Raw genomic sequence first — 22073 nt, forward strand, 5'->3', positions numbered from 1 at the left:
GCAGAGGACTTCCAAAGAAACAGTTGTATTTTTCAAAGGATCTTTGACATCTATTTGAGATTTGAGTGGGATTTTTCTTTTGGACTGGCCCAGTTTGAATCAGTGTTACCTGACCTACAAAGCGTTCACAATAACCCAAAGAGTTCTTTGTAATTCATGAACCAAACTCTTGGCTGGAAGAAGGAAAACAAAAGGAGTGAAGACTGCTATGTCCACTGGGACAATTCTTGTGCAGAGAGTCCCATCCAGTAACATTTCTCTCTTTGGGCCATTAGTTTGTGTCAGTGCTAGATTTCCTCTTCCCCCTTTCCTTTGATTCAAGGCTGATTCCTCCTCAGGATGTTCGTATATGTTGCAAGGGGAGAGAATGGATGTAATGGTCTAAAGCATCACCTTTTAAATTATTTAAACTCTCTTGTGTTCTCTTTCCAAACCCTTTATTCATCTTGGCTAGATACAGTAAATTGAGTTCCTTGCAATTTACTGTGTTTAGGGGGAAAGGCTTTCTTTTTAAGAAGACTTTTAAAAAGCAAAGTCTTGTTTCTCTGTCTTGGCTGTAAAGATCTAAAGAAACTTTTCTTTTTCCTTTTTGTAGCAGTTGATGATTGCCCTGATTTTTGTGTATGCCAAAATTCCTCCTGTAGTCATGACTGAGCAGCACACTGTACATGATTAAAGAATCTCTGTCTTCCATTAAGAGATGACTACACATCCATGATGTGAGTGCACAGATCAAAGTAGTACACAATAATAGGAAACTTTCATAAAAGTCCAAATATTTCTCAGATGATACTGCATATCAGAATAAAAAAAGTTGCAATGTTATTTTCTGTGGAAGGAAAATTCCCTATGCACTTCCCCTTCTCCATCATCATCATCATAATCTATATAGCTCTGTGCTTACAGTACCTCACTTATATTATCTAAGTAATTTTATGACAACCATCTAAGGCAGGTCAGTGTTATTGTTACTGTACTGCAGTGCAGATAGGTGATGGCAGCTGAGTGTGAAAAACAGTGGCTTTCAACATGCCGCTTACAATGCATGTCTACTCTTAAGGAGAATCATAGAATCATGGAATCATAGAACAGTAGAGTTGGAAGGGGCTTATGTGGCCATCAAGTCCACCTCCCTGCTCAGTGCAGGAATCCAGCTCAAGGCATACCTGACAGGTGGCTGTCCAGCTGCCTCTTGAAGGCCTCCAGGGTTAGAGAACTCACCACCTCCCTAGGTAGTTGATTCCATTGTTGCACTGCTCTAACAGGAAGTTTTTCCTGAAGTTCAGTCAAAATCTGGCTTTCTGTAATTTGAGCCCATTACAGCGGTGTCACTACCGGGAGTGCGGGGGGGGTGCGGACCTCTGGTGCGCACCCTCCCAGGGGCATGGACGAGGTGGCTGGGCTTGCGTGCACGAGTGTGCATGCACTCGGGGCCAGCCACCTCATCCATGCCCCTGGGAGGGCGTGCGCCGGAGGAGCACCCAGCCGGAGAAGGCCTGGGAACATCGGCGCGCCTCCCTTGCCCCGCGGACGCTGCTCCCGGTCTCGCCCGCCCGCCTCCGAGGAGGAGTTGCAGCAGCCTTGCTGGGCAACGGCGCGGGGTGGGGCAGCTCTGGGTGTCACCCCCCTCATGGTGACACCCGGGTGTGGGCTGCACCCTCTGCACCCTGGTAGTGACGCCCCTGGCCCATTATTCTGTGTCCTGCACTCTGGGATGATCAAGAAGGGATCCTAGCCCTCCTTGTGTGACAACCTTTCAAGTATATGAAGAGCGCTATCATCTCCCCTCAGTCTTCTCTTCTCAAGGCTGTTCCTGTTATTTCAGTCTCTCCTCATAGGGCTTTGTTTCTAGTCCCCTGATCATCCTCATTCCCTTCAAGTGAACCTGTTCCAGTTTGTCTATATCCTTTTTAAAGTGTGGTGTCCAGAACTGGATGCAGTACTCAAGATGAGGCCAAACCAGTGTCATATAGGGGGGAACTAGTACTTCACACAATTTGGAAATGATACTTCTGGTAATGAAGCCTGAAATAGCACTGAAGTGTCCTTTTCATCCATAACCACTATTACCTTTTGTTTCTTTTTTCTACTTGTATCGGAATGGCCTGTGCTTTGTTCTGTCCTCCTTGAAGGTTAACAGGAGAGTTCCACTGGTATGAGGTGTGTGCTACAAGAATATCTTTTGTTAGGGACCTCCCCTTTGACCTCCTTTGCAAAACTGCTTCCTGGGGTTATGCCAGGTCACTCACCTCTTTCCCTTTTGTCTTTTCCTCCCTATACCTCTAATGCCAGACTCCTGTTAGTTTAACTCCTGTTAGTAAACCCCTTTGAATTCAGTGGGTTGACTCCTAGATAAGTGGGCATAGGATTGGAGTTTTAGTGAGAACACGCATAGCTGAGATGTGAACCAAAGAGTTTCTGGCTCATGCCCTTAACCTCTATGCTAACTCCAATATATACTTCAGGAATGACCAAATGCCCCCAGGGGGCATGATCACAATATCCATCCTCTGCTGCTAAACATCCAAAGCTGGCAATTTGAGATACAGTCACTCTGAAAATGAGGTTTCTATTTTGCTACTAACTATAGTTATTACCAATGATCATTATCCTAGCAATTTTTGCCTATAGGATGAGGAGTGTCTTGGAACTGCATGATGTGATAGTCCATTAGCAACTATCAGTGGTGCAGTGGAGGGGGAAAGCATGGGAGGGCAAGTCGAGGCCTTTTTTCAGAGCAGGAGTGATGATGTTGTCTGCTGGTGTGCTAGGGGGATTAACGGCCCATCCTTACTCTAGCACAGGGCTGAAGTACTTTTTCAGCCCAAGAGCTACATGCCTTTTTGGACAGTCTTCTGAGGGCCACATGCCAATATGGGGTGAGGGCAGAGGCAAAATTTGACAGAACAATAAATGTAAATTTTACCTTTGTACCAAGACTGAACTGACACACCCCTCTCTGTCCTCTGTCCAGATAAGCAAGAGGCATTGTCAGAGTTCAAAGACACATTCCAGCCAGGCAAAAAACCCTCAGGGTATGAAGCAGAGCTAGAGAGGGGTGTAACTTGGGAAGTGGCCTGGAGAGCCACATAGAGAGTCCAAGGGCCAAATAGAGAGTCCTGGAGGGTCGCATTTGGCCCCCAAGCCTCAGGTCCCCCACCCTTGCTCTAGCACTTGAACAGGAGGTAATGAGGCTTTCCATTTTGTTTGTGACTGATCAACATAAAAGAAGTGAAAGGATGAGGAAAATGGTCAAGCAGAGGCTGGATACTTCTAGATTTTTCTTTGATGGGGTTCTTCATGCTCTCAGTTTAAATAAATGGTAACACTACTTTGTGAGATTGTTGGCCTAGCTAATTAAAAGCTAAAGTTCTCATTTCAGCTGGCTTAAAATCTTTTGTTTAAGCTCTGTGTTTTACAAGTCAGAAGTAAGCACCCACTAAGCTTAATGGGGTTTACTCCTAGGTAACTAACTATACATAGGATTGCAGTCATGCTGATCCTAATAAACTTGGCATTATGTAATGTAGTGCTGCTCTTTGGTGTGCATGCATTTGTTTATGTGTGTGTATATATGTGTATAGATCAATACAGGTGCCTGCATTTTTGAACTCTTCTTGGGATATGGTTGCTATGGGGGATGTCATGATGAGTTTCTGCACTTCAAAAGTTACCACTACCTTTCTTCTTGTGTCTAAGAACCCATTCTCCCACCTTTAATCATTGTATTAATTTCTAGGATGTATCAAAACATAACATCTGGCATTTCATCATCATTATTATTACTATTATAGCATTTTCTGAAAATAGTGTCAGTTTTCCAGTGGGTTTTTGGAAAGGTTCAGTAGTGTGTTTTCTTACGCTAGCTATTGTTGTGTGATGAAGTCAGTGTTCCTTGTTAGTATGTGGTGACATTAATTTCTCTTTATAAAAGAGACAGTTAAAATGAAAAAAGGGAAGAGATGGAGGTGATAGAAACCACAGCAGTGCACATAACAAGGCAGCCTAGTGTGATGAATTACAGAAAAATATAGTGAGAAAATGATGTGACATCAGGCAAGCATTTGAGAATAGCATTGTGGGAATTTGCAGAAAGTTTCAAAGATTTTTTGATAGAGTCCAAACATTTCAGTTACTTCTAAACTATTACCAAAAAATTGATCATGCAAATTTCACAAAAATAAAAATGAATTAATGTTTGATATATTCCACAATTAATTCTTCTTATGCATCTATAGTATGCAAACACATCTCTTTTCACCCTACTTTAGGGCTAAGAGGACAGTATTCACAGATTTCTTTTTGTGAACATTTTCAGGAGTGCAGAAAAATGCCTTCCTATTTGACAGTTTTTCAGTATTCTTTTTTTAAAATATGCGCTCCCATTCATTTATGTTGCTTTCACTTGCTCCTACTCTCAACTGCATTCACTTGCCTTCATTGATATTATCCTGTAACCACATCTGACTGACTACCTAATGCTTTGACAGCATCTCATTTATTATATGATCCATGATTGGTTATGTGGCTAATTCAGGAGAGAGAAAGAAATAGCAGCTTGGGGAAAAAGATGGTGAAGCAACACCAGGTAGGGAAAGGGGTGAATCTTTGCTGTAGCCAGAAGAAAAATACTGCACATAAGTTGCCATTCCTGATCAAAAAATAAAAAGAATGAATACTTGGAGCAGCCCTCCCTTACTTTATTTCTACACTTCACAGACCCAAATATTTGCAAAATGGAGAGCACATCTCTGAGTTCACTGCTACAGTGTGCAAACTACTTACATGCATTTACTTCCATTTAAACTGCTTTGGTTTCATTTTATTTCAGTATGCTTAAGTGGGATTAAGTGATGGTACAGTACAGACAGTGCTTTATGGGCTCATTCACACAGGAGCTAAAAGATGTAAAGACGCAGCTTTTGCCATCGCGATATATTTGCAACGTTCACACTTCCTACCATCAGATCTGCTGTTTTCCCTTCACACTAGTCAGAGTTCCTCTGGGAAGGATTGGTGTCACTGTTTCGTGCCCCCGCCCCCAAATTTACATGTTTACTCCCTCTGGTGTATCACTATTGCTAATGGAGAAGGGGAAGGTTTTTTTGTCAGTGTTTCTTGTCAATTGCATGCCTCTCCCTGCTGAAGCCCTACAGCTTTGGAGTGCAATTGACATGATACTACTGGGCAGGGGAAGATCTTTTTCTTTCATTGTTTCTTTTTGTCAATTGCAGGGCTCTCCCAGCTGAAACCCAGAGCTTAGGGGTGCAATTGACACAATACTGTTGGGGGGGAGAGATACAGGCATACCCCGCTTTAACCTTTGCAATGGGACTGGAGAGTATACTTTAAGCGAAAATAAACTTTAAGTGAAGCAATTGTCTTCACTTGTACTGCACGCAATCACCACTAGATGGCAGTGGCGTCATGCCAATAAAGTGTACATTATTGCGAAGCGCGTGAACGTTAAGCGGGGTATGGGGACGTATGGAGCATGTACGTTATAGCGAGGCAACGTTAAGTGAAGCAACGTTAAGCGGGGTATGCCTGTAGTTTTCTTTGTCTATTTCATTGTTTCTTCTTACATATATATATATATATATATATATATATATATATATATATATATATATATATATATCGTAATTGTGATTAACCAAACAGAGGTTTTTATTGTGTTAACAAAATGTTTCAGCTTCCGCCTTCATCAGCTGCCAACATACAAATGCTGTTACCAAGGTGGCAGTTATAGAGCTTTGAGGATGGAATGCTCAGAGGGGCTTCATTTGCAGAAGCTAAGTAGTGGTGGTACTGCCCTCCAGGTTCAGGCCATGGGGTGCCAATGTGTCCAGAGAGTATATCCAAAAGTTCTCCCTTTTAGTCAATGCTGCTGGATCTGCTGGCATCTCTATTGCTGTTATGGAAAAGTCCAACAGGCTGTGACCCTCGAAGTTAAAATGCTTTGCAACTGGTTGCTCCACTTTTTTTGTCAAGATTGCCGACTTGTGATTCCTGAAGCGCGTGCGTAGGTCAGTTGTGGTCTTTCCTACATATTGGATATGACATCCTGGTCTTTTGCACTCGATGATGTAAACTATATTGCAGGACCTGCAGGTGATGTTCTGTGTGATGTAATATGTCCTGCCTGTCCTAGTGCTTGTAAAAGTGGCTGTCTCCCTGAGGTATTTATATACCGCCCCATAGCCAAAGCTCTCTGGGTGGTTTACAGTAACTAAAAACATTAAAACAAATATACAAATTTAAAACACATCTTTTAAAAACAATTTAAAACACAATTTAAAAATTTAAAACAATTTAAAAACACATGCTAAAATGCCTGGGAGAAGAGGAAAGTCTTGACCTGGCGCCAAAAAGATAACAGTATTGGCACCAGGTGCACCTCGTCAATTCAATCATTCCATATTTCGGGGGCCACCACTCCTTGTTGCCAGACTCCCAGCTTCCCTCGGAGTAGGCACCCGGAGGAGGGCCTTGGATGGTGAGAGTAGTGGATGGGTGGGTTCGGGTCGGGAGAGGAGTTCCATCAGGTATTGTGGTCCCAAGCCATGTAAGGCTTTATAGGTTAAAACCAGCACCTTGAATCGAGCTCGGAAACATACAGGCAGTCAATGCAAGTGGGCCAGAATCGTTTTGCAGTAATCTAACTTGGAGGTTACCAGAGCATGGACAACTGAAGCCAGGTTATCCCTGTCCAGATAGGGGCGTAGCTGGGCCACCAACCAAAGTTGGTAGAAGGCACTCCGTGCCACCAATGCTACCTGAGCCTCAAGTGACAGAGATGGTTCTAGGAGAACCCCCAAGCTACAAACCTGCTCCTTCAGGGGGAGTGCAACCCCATCCAGGACAGGTTGGATATCCACCATCCGGTCAGAAGAACCACCCACTAGCAGCATCTCAGTCTTATCTGGATTGAGCCTCAGTTTATTAGCCCTCATCCAGTCCATTGTCGCAGCCAGGCACAATTCTTGTCAATTGCACGCCTCTCCTGGCTGAAGCCCAGAGGTGGGGGTGCAATTGACACAAAACTGATTAGAGTGGGCAGTGGAGAAAGGAAGGCTATAGGAAACTCGGATGTAAGCCGCTGGAAACAAAATGGAATTCATGGAGAGGTTAATGGGCGGAGAAAGGGGACTATCTGGAAGTGAGGATCCACCTGCCCAGCAAAAAACATAGAAGCAAAGTGCCTACATGGAGTAACTCTGTGAAGCGGAGATGGTTTTTCCTTCACTTTTTGATTATCCCTGGATTAGTTTAATGCAAATTTAAAGGGAAAAATTGCATCTAGCTTCTCTTTGCCTGCAACATCATGTGAACCATGTGAATTAAATGGGGATGCAAGTAGCATCAATCTCACAGTAAATTGCCGTGTGAATGGGCCCAAAGTCCCATGGTGAAGAATCTGATGCTTTGGCAGGCTTTTTGGTTATTTCTTGAGACTTCTGAAAGTGTTCTGAAATTAACAGTATTTTCAATCAGAAGACAACAAGAATGAGTTTAACTCTTTCTCAAGGGCTGCCTTCTGAGAAATCATAAATGTGTGAATTGAATGTCTACCAACATTGTTGTGCTTACTGTCATCCCATTGCGAAACGTGAGAAAAGGTCAATTTCCCTGGTGTTACTCTGTGCAAAACTGTTCTTGCAAATCTAGCCTGTGAGAGAGTAGCCTGCTGAGATCCAGGAAGGATCATGTTTTACTGCATGCAGGAATGTGTTTACTCTGCATACAATGCCAAAAGACTACTGTAGGAAATATAACTTGGAATGGCGGAAGCTGAGTTTGCCATGGGTGGAGATGCCTCCATTTAGAACCAGGCAAGGAGAGAAAATAAGATGGCAAAGTTGAACAAAGGGTTCTTAAGAATTCTGTGAAACACTTTTAGAAACTGGCAAGAGAAGCCACATATGTAATTCTGCACCAAGCAGAACCATTCAGCAAAGGTAAGAAAGTGAGGTCTCCTTGGGAATTAGATTATGCTTTTTCATGAGCTCTAACAACTTGTTTTTGACAAACATTATTAACATAGAGGCTTTGTAACAGATAATTATAATGCAGACATGGAATCCGAAACCAATATACTTTACATTATTACTTTTCTTATCACAGAAGATTTTTGCTTTTCTTTCTTTTAATTAATCCCTTTGTTATCTGGTCATTTTAAGACAAGGGCATGTATCACAACCATATGAGAATGGAAATTATTGCAGAGGTTCCGACAAACATAAGCAGCTAAATAACTCTAGGGAGGCAAGGCCTGTATCTTGTTCCTTTCAACTATATAACAACATTGACAGCTCTAATTATCTTTGATGTCATTTAAAATCAACTGAAAAGATCCGACTGACTTGAAATCACTTTTGAAATGTCTTACATATGGTGAGCACTCTTGATTATCTGAATATCTCATCAGATAATACAAACATTTGGAAGTGGTTCACACAGAATTGTTATGGGAGAGGACACACTGTGGATTGGATAACTATAATTTTTGGATTAGTGACAGTCATATGGCAGTGCGACTGCTGATAAGTCCTGGTACCGAGCAAACACCAGAGGGTGAGGCAAATCCCTGAGCACCACCTCCCAATAGTTGATCTGCAGGCAGAGAAGCTAGGTTGCATTTTTTCTTCTAGTGGTAAAATACTATATCATCCCATCCAATTTCCTAACTGGCAACCTATAGGGCTGTTGACAAGGGAGGTACAGGGGGTACACTTGTAGCAGGCTATGAGTCAGCAGGGCCCATGGACTTTTAGCTTTCATTTTGTTTAAAGTGAGTCTACCAGATATCTATAAAGAAAGTTAGAAAGCAAAATGTAGAGGCAACTGTCTAAGACCTCAGCAAGCAGCAACACTATTAAAGATGCTTAATCACTGTTGCTAAGCAATCAGGGGAAGGTATGCTGAGCACCACCCCTGGGACTTGAGAGGGGAGCCTCCCAGAGAAGCAGTAGAAAAAACCTTTGTTGCTGCTGCTAGCCTAATGCTGGATGGCGGAGGACAGTCTGTGTGCACTGGAATATGTTTTTTTAAGCACTTTCCTCCATGTCCAAATTATTTCATTCATTCAAGTGTGCTGCCTTTACAGTATAAAACACAGTGGGCTGGCTTTGGTATATTTTCCCTGAAAGTAACTCCCTTGAAATAAATGAGGCTTCCTTTCTACTGAGAAAAAATTGTGATATTGCAATTAGGGATGGGTGAGAATTTTGATTCAGTTCATATTTCAAGCTGAATTTATAACATGCACTTTCCAAAACAATATGAGAACCAAAACACAGCCATCCTTTGAAATTCAAACTTATTCAAATTTTGCTGTGCAGTTCGCCAACTTTCAACTGCCTTCGACTGCCTTCAAGTCGATCCCGACTTAAGGTGACCCTATGAACAGGGTTTTCATGGTAAGCGGTATTCAGAGGGGGTTTACCATTGCCTCCTTCTGAGGCTGAGAGGCAGTGACCGGCCCAAGGTCACCCAGTGAGCTTCATGGCTGTGTGGGGGTTCGAACCCTGGTCTCCCAGGTTGTAGTCCAACACTCTAACCACTACACCACACTGGCTCTCTTCGTAAAAATAAGTGAGTCAAAATAACATGCAAAAATGCATTATGTGATAAGAAACGGCTTACAAACATGTGTGCACTTGTCAAAACTGCCCACAAAAATGTGTTTATTGGGAGAAATTTGCAGTAAAGTACCAGAGAATTTTCATGAGGATTCTTTTTTTAAAAAAATCGCAAATTCGTGCAGAAAGGTGGAGAACTGAATTTAAGATTGGAAAAATAAGAAACTGAGAGAGCCAAAACTGTCAGTTCTTTCCCTCCCTAATTGCAACCCCCCCCCATTTTCCATGTCCCCCACATAGCAATTACTGGTTTGCTTGTCACCACTGGGCTGTTATCTATTGATATACAGTAACCATAAAACAAAAATATAAAGTAGAAATGAATCGGCAAATACAGCCATAAAAGTAATGAAGCATCTTACAGCTGCAGCAAGTTAAAAACCTATCATGTACTGTAACCAAGGACAGTTTTTTTTTTGTTATCAAAGTTGGTAAAATTGCTTGTGTATATGTGTGTGTGAAACTGCACATGCCTAAAAGGCATCTTGTTTGTGTATATTTGTATCTTGTTTTTCCTCCTAGGAATTCAGGGCTGTGTAAAATGTCTTAACTCCTCCCCCCTTTTATCTTCACAACAGCTCAGTGAAGTACGCTAACTTAATATATGTACATAAGCAGCAGTTTTTGCCAATAGATTCTGGTGCGTGTGTGCCCGTGCATGAGGCAATGTAATAGGCCCAGGATATCCTGTTGGCAATAGCGGTTGGTGAGGTGGCATTATGCACCTGACTTCTGAATGGCAAGTGTTGCTGCAGTTTACTGAAAGGAGAAGACATGGGGAAGCAGAGCCAATCCAGTGATCCTGCCACTGCTGTGCTATGCTGTGCTTCCTATGCTTTGTCAGCTGATGGGTGGGTGGGAGATTGTGGTTTGGGGGAAAAAGGCCTTACAGGCCAAATTGGACTTCTTGGTGGATCAAAGTTTGAGGCTCTCACCCCTACCCTAGTTTGTAGTTTTGTTTTTTAAACAATGTTAATATTTTGTTTGAATGTTTGTGCACTGTATCCTTTTCTGATGTGTATTTTGTATTTGTGTTTATTTTATTTTTGTGTGAGCCGCCTTAAGGGCCTTTGGCCAAAAGGCGGCATAGAAATAGAATAAATAAATAAATAAATCCAGGAAGAGATCAGGCTTAAAACTTCTCTTATACCGACATGTTCCTCCATCCATTCAAAGGCCCAACATGTGATCCACAGAATGGCTATGGATTGGCTAGTGAAGGTCTGCTTCAGTGTCAGCTTTTGGGCAATGGCTTAAAAGGAATCCTGGGCAATTTCTGAAAGCCAATCTGGTATCCTTTTTGAAACCACCATCTCCTCCTCCTCCTCTGTGTACTCACTGGAGATAATTATGAAAACAGACCTGTCACCCCACCCAAACATTACATTCCCATCTGCCTTCCCATGCTCCCCGCTTTCCAGTGGTATTCTGTTCTAGACATTCAAATATTAAACTTTTATAGTATCATTATTTATTTATTTATTTATTAAATTTCTAGCCCATCCTCTCAGAAGGAGCCCAGAATAATTATGGAATTCCATGAAGCAGAAATAATAATTTCACAACATACTTCTGAGAGATTATGCTGTTTATTTTCCCCTTCTATTATATGAAGCAACAGTTAAACTTCTCTTTAATACATGGGGCCTGTTCACATGTGTAGCCCTTCCATTTCCTCTTCATTTCTCCATGCAGACTTGCCAGAATGTGACATGTACTGCATCCATGGACAGCTCCATTCACTCATTCAGGTTTTGCTACAAAATGTCCTACATGGGGAGAGCCAGCGTGGTGTAGTGGTTAGGGTGTTGGACTATGACCTGGGAGACCAGGGTTCAAATCCCCACACAGCCATGAAGCTCACTGGGTGACCTTGGGCCAGTCACTGCCTCTCAGCCTCAGAGGGAGGCAATGGTAAACCACCTCTGAATACAGTTTATAATGAAGACCCTATTCATAGGGTCGCCATAAGTTGGAATCAGTACATTTCCATTTTCCATCCTACATGGAGGGCTTGCATAGTAAAAATACGTTGGCCAGTGTGAAATGACCGATTGATTCTCCTAAGGGGCCACCTTTCTTCCTCTTAAACCCTCTAGATCTCGCCAGCAAACAACAAATGCCTGTAAAGCTTAGATCTTGCATGGAAATTGATGCCAACCAGCACAACACTGTTGAATTTGAGTTGGTAGCAGTATTCAGACCATACAATAGGGGAAAACTGTTTCTTTCTCTTGCAACCTTCATTGTGTGCATCCAGATAATAACTGTGGTCTGTTAAGGTGCAATCCTATACTTCAGTTATGCTGATGAGTCTTCCTGGATTTTCCCCGAAGGCCCTCTACTCTGGCGGAACCACACAACAACAACAAATACGCACGCAGAAGCAGAACCCCTCCACAGTAAAAATATGCTGGCAGAATGACTGAAACAGGGTGGAGACATCAGCACAGAGAGGGGAAGCAGCAGCATCCTTTTGTCATACCTTACATCCCTTTCTGTCATATATCCTACATCAACAGTGCAACTTTACACCAGCCACAGACTTTTCCTTCCCATTGATTTCACCAGCCCCAGTGTAACCAGTGTGCCTGCTTTGAGGACTGCACCACAGAGTCCCCTTGCAAGTCGCTGCTGCCAGAGTGAATGCCTTTATTCCCAGCAGGGAGGGGTGGTGAGTGTGAGATAAAGTGTTTTGACTTTGGGGGATTCAAACCAGCAACTTCCTAGGAGTTTTTGTCACTGCTTTAACAGGCAATACCACAAATATCACTTGGCTGTGCCTGTGGTTGCTGCCTAGTTCACTGTGTTTTTTGCCAGGTGGGGAAGTGGCAATGTGATGGATATGCTCCCAGTTCAGTCTGTGCAGATTGGCTACCTTCTGTGTCTGAATCCCAAGTGGGCATGTCTGTCATTTTTTCTGCCATTTTTGTATTTTCTGTTTGTGAGTTCACCCCTCTGCCGGGCAGAGCACACATTGTATGTGACGGCTATTCTGCCAGTCTCGGCACAATGTGAGTATAGGATCTCTCTGTTAGAGGTTCAGCATTTCTTATCACTGTGGTCTGGTGCAAAAACCTTTTTTTTGTATGTGCATGTTAACTTACTCAGCATGCTGGCTAAGGAAATATGGATACAGAGAAAACTGCCAATCAATAATACACTGCATTCTCTATCGCTCAAATTCATCATCTATTTTTGTCAAGAATATTTGTAATCCTTACAGCTCTCTAGCATACACCAAGACTCCTGTACCTGGATCTACTTGGCATCCTGTAGATCTGTTTTTATCTTCTGATCCCTTTGTACTTTATTGCAGAGGTAATCAATGTGGTGCCCTCCAAATGTTTTGGACTCGAACTCCCACCCCACCCCTAATGGTCAGGAATGATGGTAGTTATATAATTCACAGCATCTGGAGAGCACCATTATGGTTATTTGTGCTTTATAATCTCTCCAGGTTCCCTAGAAAATTGTCATGTTTCACCTGACTCAATATGATCTGCCATGTTCAGATGTGACACCAGTATAGACCCTTTTCTTTAGATCACCTCATCAAAGTCAGCCTTTAGGGACTGGGATTGAAAACTAGTCCATTTTTACTATTGGCAGTATTATGTGGATGTAGGCTTAATATTCTGCAACTTTCCCCCTTGGTTCTTTGTTCCATTTGTACACATAGTCATTTCTTGTTGGTCAGATGTTACATGGTAATAAAGTCTTGCAAACCATGAGTGTTCCACTAAGCCTGCCCATTTCAGGCATTGCTGGGCAAATGTCTGCAAGGCTGCTGTATGTACCTAATCTTGAATCTAATAACTTGAGATAATTAACCTCAAAACAGATTTTGAAATGGAGGATTCTGGATTTAGAACAGTTAAAGAATGTTGGCATCTAACTTAAAAGTTAGATGCTGACATTCTTTAACTGTTTTAAATATTTGCATATTAAAATGAAACCATGATGTAGGTGGTTAGACTAGTTGAACTGCATTTCCCTCTCCTTCTTTGTTAAGAGTCCAGTCTTCCAAACACTGTCATATTTATCACAATAGGGGTTGTACAGGAGCACCTTGTGGTGGATTCCACCCTTGATGAATAAACAGAATTACACAATGAATATTGCAGATGCTTTTGCAATGAGACTGTGACAAGATGGGTGAAACTAGATTGATAGGTGCCCAGTAAGTGATTGATCTAGGTTACAGATAGTGTCAAGTTTGACAGGTATGGGGAGAAGACACCTTTCTCCCATTCTGATTTGCTCTGGTTGCTTATCTGGACTGTTACCCTAAGGAATTAAAATGTTAAAAAAAGATGCCACACAGAATGAAAAGATAATGAGCTAGCCTAATCTAATCTTATTGAGGTCACAATAAAAACAGCCAGTGTGTTTCAGGGATTAGAGTGTCGGAATGTTCACACCCATGTGAAGCTCACTGGGTGACTTTGGACCAGTCACTATCTCTCAGCCTATCCTACCTCACAGGGTTGCTGTGATGAGAATAAAATGAAGTGGGGGAGAACCATGTATGCTGCTTTGAGCTCCTTAGAGGAAAGGCAGGATAGAAACATAATAAAATAAATAAAAGCTAATAATGATTGAGACTTCCTTGACATGTATTTCCCTTAAATAGCCATTTATGTGACCTTAAATAACCACTGTCGAAGGGAAATTACATCAGAACTGTTCAAGATACACATACTCCCTAGAAATGTATTTACATAAGGCATAGCAAGCTGCAGAGCTCTTCCTGTAATATCCAAGCAAAACTGTTAGGAAGCATTCATAATCATACGTATGTGATTCTTACACTGAAGTCCCTGCCTTTGCCAAACATTCAAATCCACACACTTTGTGCCTGGACATAAGCATGAAAACAAACATTGAGGGGGAACACTCATGATGTGTTTTTCATGAAAGGCACTTGAGAAGGACTGGTATGACGGACGGGTGAGGAGGAAGAAACTAGGGCACAGCTGACCTACTTTTCATCCATATTCAGACCCAGTCACACATCTCTTTAAAGGATCAAGTAACTTGATTCTAGTCTTATAAAAGATATATTTTTCCTTACTCATATCATAATGGCACAGGACAAAGCATTACTTTTTTTTAAAGGTCAGTAAAAATCAACCGTTTCTCAGTCCTCAACAGGTGTGAAAGTAGTTTTGCTCTCCCACATGTATAAATTCTCCATTCCCTGATTTAATCTAGGACTGGAAATAGAAGCACTACAATGTCACTTGAAAAGTCTCTGCACAATTTTGAGCTCAACTGGAGATGGCAATTCCTTAAAAACTCAGTAGTTTGATTCTGTTCCAGCTGGAATAAGATTAAACTTAAAAGGGACTTGCAACATAAATCCAGTTAAGATAGCTGGATAATTTGGGAAGAAATTACCCACCTCTATAAATTAAATGAATTCATTCAACCCCTCAAAATGAAAAATGGGGTAAAAATGTTCTGCTTAACAAAGTTAGTGATAAAATAAATGAAACCTTCTTACCCCTTCCATAGGGATCCTGGGATTGTCAGTCAGCCTGTATTGATTGAGTTGTAAAGCTGTTGGATCTCCCCGGACTTGCCTGATGGAGGCAGGAGAGGAGAGGACCCCAGATCTTTGGAGTGAGCCAAACTTCATCACATTGGGTCCAAATCTGATCCCGTCCAATAAGCGGATCAAAAGCAAGTTGGCTGGAAGCTCTTCAATGCTGCAGAGGACCAGGACTCGACATTCGGGACACCTCAACTCCTTGTGTGACTTCAAGATTCTCTGGAGGCAAGGCTTGCAGAAGGTGTGTTGGCAGGGAAGTACCTTGGCCGAGATGTCCAGCTTCTCCAGGCACACTGGGCAGTTTAACATGTCAAATAAGGCTAAATCATCCATGTTCTTTTTTCTGTTATTGAAAAAATCTAATCTCAAGTAGAGCCAGTAAAGTCCACATGATGTTTGCCAGGACCAGGAATGTTCCTTGAAGGATACTTACAATATTTAGAATTGGAAAATCACCATCCTAATGGTAAGGAAAGAACAGAGTGAGGGAAAGTGCAGTATCTGATTTCTTCAGTTTTTTGAAATGAATGCCACCTACATTTCAAAGCACTGCCTCATCAGCTCATTTGTATGGCGTATGCCCACCACCACCACCACCACCAAAATTTGGCATTAGTCATTTGTGAATATAAGTGTCAGTCAATAGAATTATACCCATTGGCTGATATGTGTCAGGAGGAGAGAGAGCCACATTCCATTCACTGGCACAGGTAAGCACTGATAAAATAATAATAATAATGAGAGGACCACCCCATACGTTCCTTTCAAAGTGAGGTATTTACAGCAGGGCAATACATTTCTTTTCAGAAGTACTGCTGAGGGATCTGTCCATCTTAGACTAATGCCATATAAAAACTAATTATGTAAGCAGTAAAAATGATCACACCAGATAAAAGCCAGAAGGTGTTCTGGTAAAACACATGGCTGAGCACATGCCACCCTTTACTCCCCTTTTCTAAACAGGCCGAGGTATACCGACATTGCTCTGCTGGCACCACCCACAGTGTTTCACATTATGTTTAACAGGCATTTTTTCTTTCTCTATATTTTCTCATCTGCAAGTCACTTTGACGGCAAATATTACTTTGGCATACCTGGAAGTAAGAGAGCTTTGCTTGACTTCAGGAGACTAGCAGTTTTGTATCTTGCCTCATCTTAGCTGACTTGATCATCCAAAACCAGCCTGAGAAATCAGTATTCCTCCCACGGCATAAAAGTCACTCAGCCTGTTTTGCTGCTTTCACAACTGTACACTGAGCTGAAGTGAAACAGGAAGGTAAATTCCAAATTCAAGTCATGGCCTGCAAAAACCAGCACCATCCCATATCACACAGAAGTGGATGTGTGAAAGACTGAATAAAGTCGACCCTGATCAAATTTTCAAATGTTGCCAACTTCCCTCTCCATCCCACCCCTATCTTGCCCCTCCCCCCAGCTTTACACGCTTGAAATCATTATCCACTGAACAAGTTTCACCCTGATGAAGAAGGATCGTAAGCTTTGGGAGCTACAATTTCTTTCAGAGTGCTTCTGTTGTCTGAAGAAGGAAGCTGTGGGAAAAAAGAAAGTGGAGCAGGCTACTAATTTTTGCAAGTGCTACTGACCTTGTGTTCATGACCCCCTTTAAAACGAGTTCAGCTCACAAAATCACAGTTCCTGATCAGGCTTTTCCCCTTTCTCTCACTCTCCAAATTGCAGCCGCATTGAAAACTTTAACTAGGTGCATTACTCACTTAGCTCAACTTAACACGTGCTGCCTTGTTAACTCATATGTTGCCAAGAGCTACTCCTACACATATTTCAGACAAGAGAGAATGGGTAAGTCAATTATGAACCAGGAGGGGGTTGTTAGTGTGTGTGATAAACTTTAAGTGAGCTATTCTGGCTTTGTATCCCTGCAAAGTAGATCAATAAATTGGCTCAGCTGTTCTTTATTTTATTTTATGAAGTGTATCCTGTTTTAGGAATAGAGGAGGAGGAGTGGAAAAAGGATAGAAAACAAAACAAAAAAAACACAACAAGCCTGTGCACAAAGGACTAGAAAACACCACCTAGGACAAGGAATGCATTTTAGGGGATTAACAAGGTGAAATGAACCTTTAGCTCCAATAGGGATCTGCTGGAAAGAGTGTGGTTATGTAGCATTAAGCCACTTTGCTTTAAAAACTCTTTGTAAGACTTTTTAAAAACACAAAACAAGATATGAGAAATCAGAAATAAAAGCCTCTAGGTGGTTGGCTTAGCTCTTGTAAAAGAAGCAGACATGATGCATCTGAAACAGCAGCCTTTGTTCTAGCCTTTTATTATCTCTGTAGGAAGGTTAACTTTGGGTGTTCTCCTGTGGGACATTTGGTGTCCATAATAGGAACTGCCTTAGGAATATCTTGACAGCATTTGAAATCTTGATTAAGATGGGTGTATTTTTTGTCCTAATGCTCAGCTGAACTTGAACGACTTGTAGAGGCTTTCTCTTGGATAAGGACAAGCTGGATTTGGGGCTGCTGGGAATGTGAGGGAGGAAGCATGAGTTAATAGGTAGATGTCCCACCCTGTGACACCAAGGTAACTGATAGACATTATAAAACTGGTCCTTTACCCAACGGTTTGTGTTTTGGGGGAAAGCTACCTACACACCAGCTCAGAAGAGCCACAAGAAGTTTCCAGAGCTTGTTATTTTTGTTTTACAAATTCTGCACTTGTCCAGTGGAGTCTGATCCATTGGGGCTAGGGGGACACAGCCCTACCAATCTCTGTCTTCCCTCAGCCAGCCTGCACCTTCCTGCCTTCTTACTTACAACTAGTCTAGGGGTGGCCCTGGCTGTCAGCTTCCTCCTCCTCAGTTCTCAAGTTTGCCCTTGTAGCATTCATCAGAGAGGAGGATGGGGACACAACTAGAATTAGTTGGCTCCTCCTGTCATTAGCTCTGGCTCCACCTACTGTTGGGCTCCCTGTCTTCCGCCCTACCAGTCTAAAAGGGCACCAGCCACCACTGCCTAAGTCCACACCCACACACCAGCCTGGCAGTGCTTTACAGAGCAGTGGAACAGCCAGGGTAGAAGAGGCAGGCGGGCAGGTCGCTGTGTCAGCCTGGATTGGGCTTGAATCTGTCATGTGATGCCAGTGGAGCCAGCCTGGGATCAAACAGATCTTAGATCATCTCAGCCACTCCCCACCTCCAAAGATCCCGGCAGTATCACTTCTGCTTACCAGCATGTTTGGCAGGCAGAAGAGCGAGCTCTGCGCTGACATCACTCCACAAGTGGAGGCTGGCAGGGCTAGGCGGAGGGACACCTCCACCTAATCCAAACCCTGCCCTGCTTGGCAGAAAGTGGGATTGGAACTGGATTGCTCTGCCATTTATTATTTGTACTTACAGCCTACTCTGCACTGAATGGTTCCAGGTCAAGTTCCAAAAATAATTTATTTTAATAAATTTAATTTGTAAATTTAATTGATAAGAAGACAGATACAAAATATCATTAAAATCATAAACTAAAATTACAACAGTAACTGAGAACAAAGTCAACAAAACAGCAGGACAGAACAACAATGGTTAATGTCTAATCTAGCACCTAATGTGGTACCTGAAAAGTAGGGAATCCTTCTGTAAGACAGAGAACTTGGTAGTGTAGGGGGAAATGTCATACTGCATATTTTGAAGGTTGCATGTGTGCGTGTCTGCATGAAACACTCATATACTCACACACCCTTATAATTCATATTGCACTAAGGTTTAATCCGGTGTGTTCATTCATTTTCACATGCATGTGTGTGGGGATTGGAGTTGTGCCCACTGACTCTAATCTGCCTCTGTATGTGTTCAAGGTGCCATTTGCAAAAGAAAAAAAAAGTCCATGCTCTTACACCCTAGAATGCATGAGTTGACTGTGCATAGTCAGGTCTATCTACTCTTGTGCAAATGTGACTTTGAACATGTGGTAGTCTCCCCATAGGTATGAATTAAAGCAGGGGTCGATCGATTTTGATCTTGTATGATGTTGATAACGATGATTAAAATAATTTATAAAAATAATAATTTAATAATAATGAATTGGATATCATGGAGACAGCAATGGTGGGATGGGAAGAAAAGGCAGAAAGTGTATGTAGTGTAGCATTTCCTCTTTGGAACTGATAGTTAAAAAAAAAACTTCTGTTATACAATAGAATAGTCCCAGGTTTCAGGGAAATTTTAGCAGCCTTGTTCCTTCTTAAAAGATCCCCAAGGATAGGGTGTGTGGAGTGCTAGTTACTAGATGCTACAAATTATAGATCTAAAGCTAACTGCTTGTCCTCCCACCCAGAAATAAACGCTCTGCACAAGTCCTCTATTTTTGTTGCCTTTGAAGGCTGGCAGGAAACAAAAGATGTACTTACCTATGTCTTCACTCTTTCTAACTAATGCCTGGAATCATATTGGTCTGTATGAACAATTCTTCTAAAGTCCAGAAACTTATAATTTGGGTGTTGTTTTTTTCCTGATTGAAATTATCATCCAGAAATAATATAGCATTTTAGGTTGCATTTGCACCTGCTGTCTCCCCATCCCCAAGATATGTCCAAGGAGATGACAGGACAGATCATAGGAGGGATTTTCTGCAAGCTTGTGATTTGAAATGGCAGCAAGGTATCCTTGACTCATACCTGTGTTAAGTGTGATGATAAGCACACAGCAAGTTAGCACAATTATTTGTGAGTGGATGCACTCTTGAATAAATGCTCTAGAAAAGGTACAGGCACTGACTGACAATGGTTGCTATGTTTATGTGAGAGGTTTCCTAACAGCTCTCAGCACCCATAACAAACTATAGTTCCCAGGATCCTTTGGGGAAGCCATGACTGTTTAAAGCGGTAAAAGAGTGCTTTAAATATATGTTATGGATGTGACCCCCATTTCATTATTGGTCTGATAGGCAATCAAGTACCAGAGTTCACTATTGAAGGAATGATGATCATTAATTTTTCTGGCAACTCTAATGAAATTAGATACCTCTCTGCCATCCTTTGACTGGCTTTCCTAAAGTACTAAGTGTTCTCTTCTCCCCTTGAAGTTTTGATTTTGCCTTATATGTAGGAAAAGAGAAGGAAACCCTTTTTTCCCCTTAGACATTGTGACATTATAGTTTATTGTTTGGGCAAAAGTTCTTATTGACATGGGCATTTTATGTGCCCCACAGAGCACATGATGTTACTCACTTTCTTCTTTTTCAAGGAGGTTCCAAGAGGTGCCCCAGTGGTCAATTCATCACAAAACTCCATGAATTGGGATGCTGGAGAATTCCAACAGAACAGAAAAGGGCCTAAGAAAAGGGCCTAACTGCAGTATAGGAAACAGCCATGTTTCCTTTCTGAAACACTCAAGCCAACTGTTCAATTCTCTCAGCAGTTGGAGTTTTCCAGGGAAATTTAATGTGGGATTTACTACTGAATCTCAGTTCCTTCCTCGACATACACAGCCTTGCTGCCTCACTGTTGATAGCAGCATGTGGTACGTGGCCATTTTGGAAAATGCAACCTGTCCTTCCAATTTCACTCTAAAATGTGGGCAACATTTTAAACATTTAGTGTAATCTGACCTAGAACATTACTACCTCAATCCATTACTAATCACCTTCCGGAAGAGATACATGAGCAGCAGGGAGCCGGCCAGAGGAAAGATTGTCGATGGGAACAATGTTGCCACTTTTAAAACTGGCTGGAACATGGCAATTATGGGACTGCAAAAAACACATATCAAAGTTATGCCAGTTTAAATATTGCGGTTGTTGTGTTGTAAAACTTGCACAACTTGTCACAATTCTTCCGGTATAGTTCCTACACGTACATCCAAGTGATATGAAAAGCAGTTTGTGTAAGTGATTTGTACATTTGTTGTTGGTTTATTTTTGGCCACCGCTTCTTATAATATGTAAAACTACCCCTAGGGAGTCCAGCCAGCAAACGGTTGTCTAAATTCACTAATACGCAAAAAACCTTGCAGTTTAAGAACGTACCTATAACCCACAGATCTTTCTATCAAACTTTAAAAAGCAGGGAAATTGGGCAACTATAGTGAATGCACGAGGGGAGCTGGAGACCTGACCTCCTCTCTGAGATATTGGATTGCCCTATAAATTTGTCAAAATGCAAACACAATTTGGGTTGGTCTTTCACAGTCCAATCCACTTCCTGTGTAGCTTGGAAGAATTTGGTAACATGTGCCTCTTGGAAGGGGATTGGAAGGATTGGAAGGGGATGGGGATGGGGAGGGAGGGGCAAAGGAAGGGGGAGGGGAGGGGCAAGAGGGAGGGGATAGGAGGGAGGAGAAGGGAGGGAGGGTTTGATCATTTGCATACTTTTTCAGTTCAATTGGATTTATTTCTGTGCAATCATGTTTGAAAATGGAAATGGACTGCCTTCAAGTCGATCCTGACTTATGTTGACCCTTTGAATAGAGTTTTCATGGTAAATGGTATTCAGAGGTGTTTTTACCATTGCCTTCCTCTGAGGCTAAGAGGCCACGACTGGCCCAAAGTCACCCAGTCAGCTTCATGGCTGTGTGGGGATTCGAACCCTGGTCTCCCAGGTTGTAGTCCAACACTGACCTGAGAGAGGGGCAGGGAGGGGAGGAGATTGGGTGGGTGGGCCTGGGCAGAAGGGAAGCCCCTTTCCTTTCCAAAAGGAAAACATTGTGAACAGTATCATTGCTTTTCAGCCTTTCCCCCACCTTTTTATTGCACAGCAGGCACATGTAGCCTCCCACTCAAATTTAAACAAAAGCTGTCTCTGGCCACACCCACACAAGACTTTGATTTCACTTGAGACAGTCATGGCTTCCCTCAGAGAATCCTGGGAAGTGTAGTTAGGGAAGGGTACTGAAAGTTGCTAGGAGA

At 42.2% G+C, this 22073-nt stretch overlaps 1 protein-coding gene across 3 annotated transcripts in view; it reads right to left on the reverse strand.

The window, feature by feature from the left end:
• SH3RF2 (SH3 domain containing ring finger 2) overlaps positions 1–17026 on the reverse strand; it is a 107510-nt gene extending 90484 nt beyond the window's left edge. Inside the window, exons 1-3 of one of the 3 annotated variants that reach the window (XM_061616957.1) lie at positions 16806–17026; positions 16296–16459; positions 15154–15661 (exon numbers count right to left, since the gene is read on the reverse strand). In XM_061616957.1, coding sequence (XP_061472941.1) covers positions 15154–15534 — 381 coding nt within the window. In that variant the 5' untranslated portion in view covers positions 15535–15661; positions 16296–16459; positions 16806–17026. Of the gene's footprint in view, positions 1–15153; positions 15662–16295; positions 16460–16677; positions 16761–16805 lie in introns of those variants that run through there. The other 2 variants (XM_061616958.1, XM_061616959.1) reach the window with 2 other exon arrangements.
• Between the last annotated feature and the right edge of the window lie 5047 nt (positions 17027–22073).

Source organism: Rhineura floridana, chromosome 3 (assembly GCF_030035675.1).
Source record: "Rhineura floridana isolate rRhiFlo1 chromosome 3, rRhiFlo1.hap2, whole genome shotgun sequence".
Classification (NCBI taxonomy): Eukaryota; Metazoa; Chordata; class Lepidosauria; order Squamata; family Rhineuridae; genus Rhineura; species Rhineura floridana.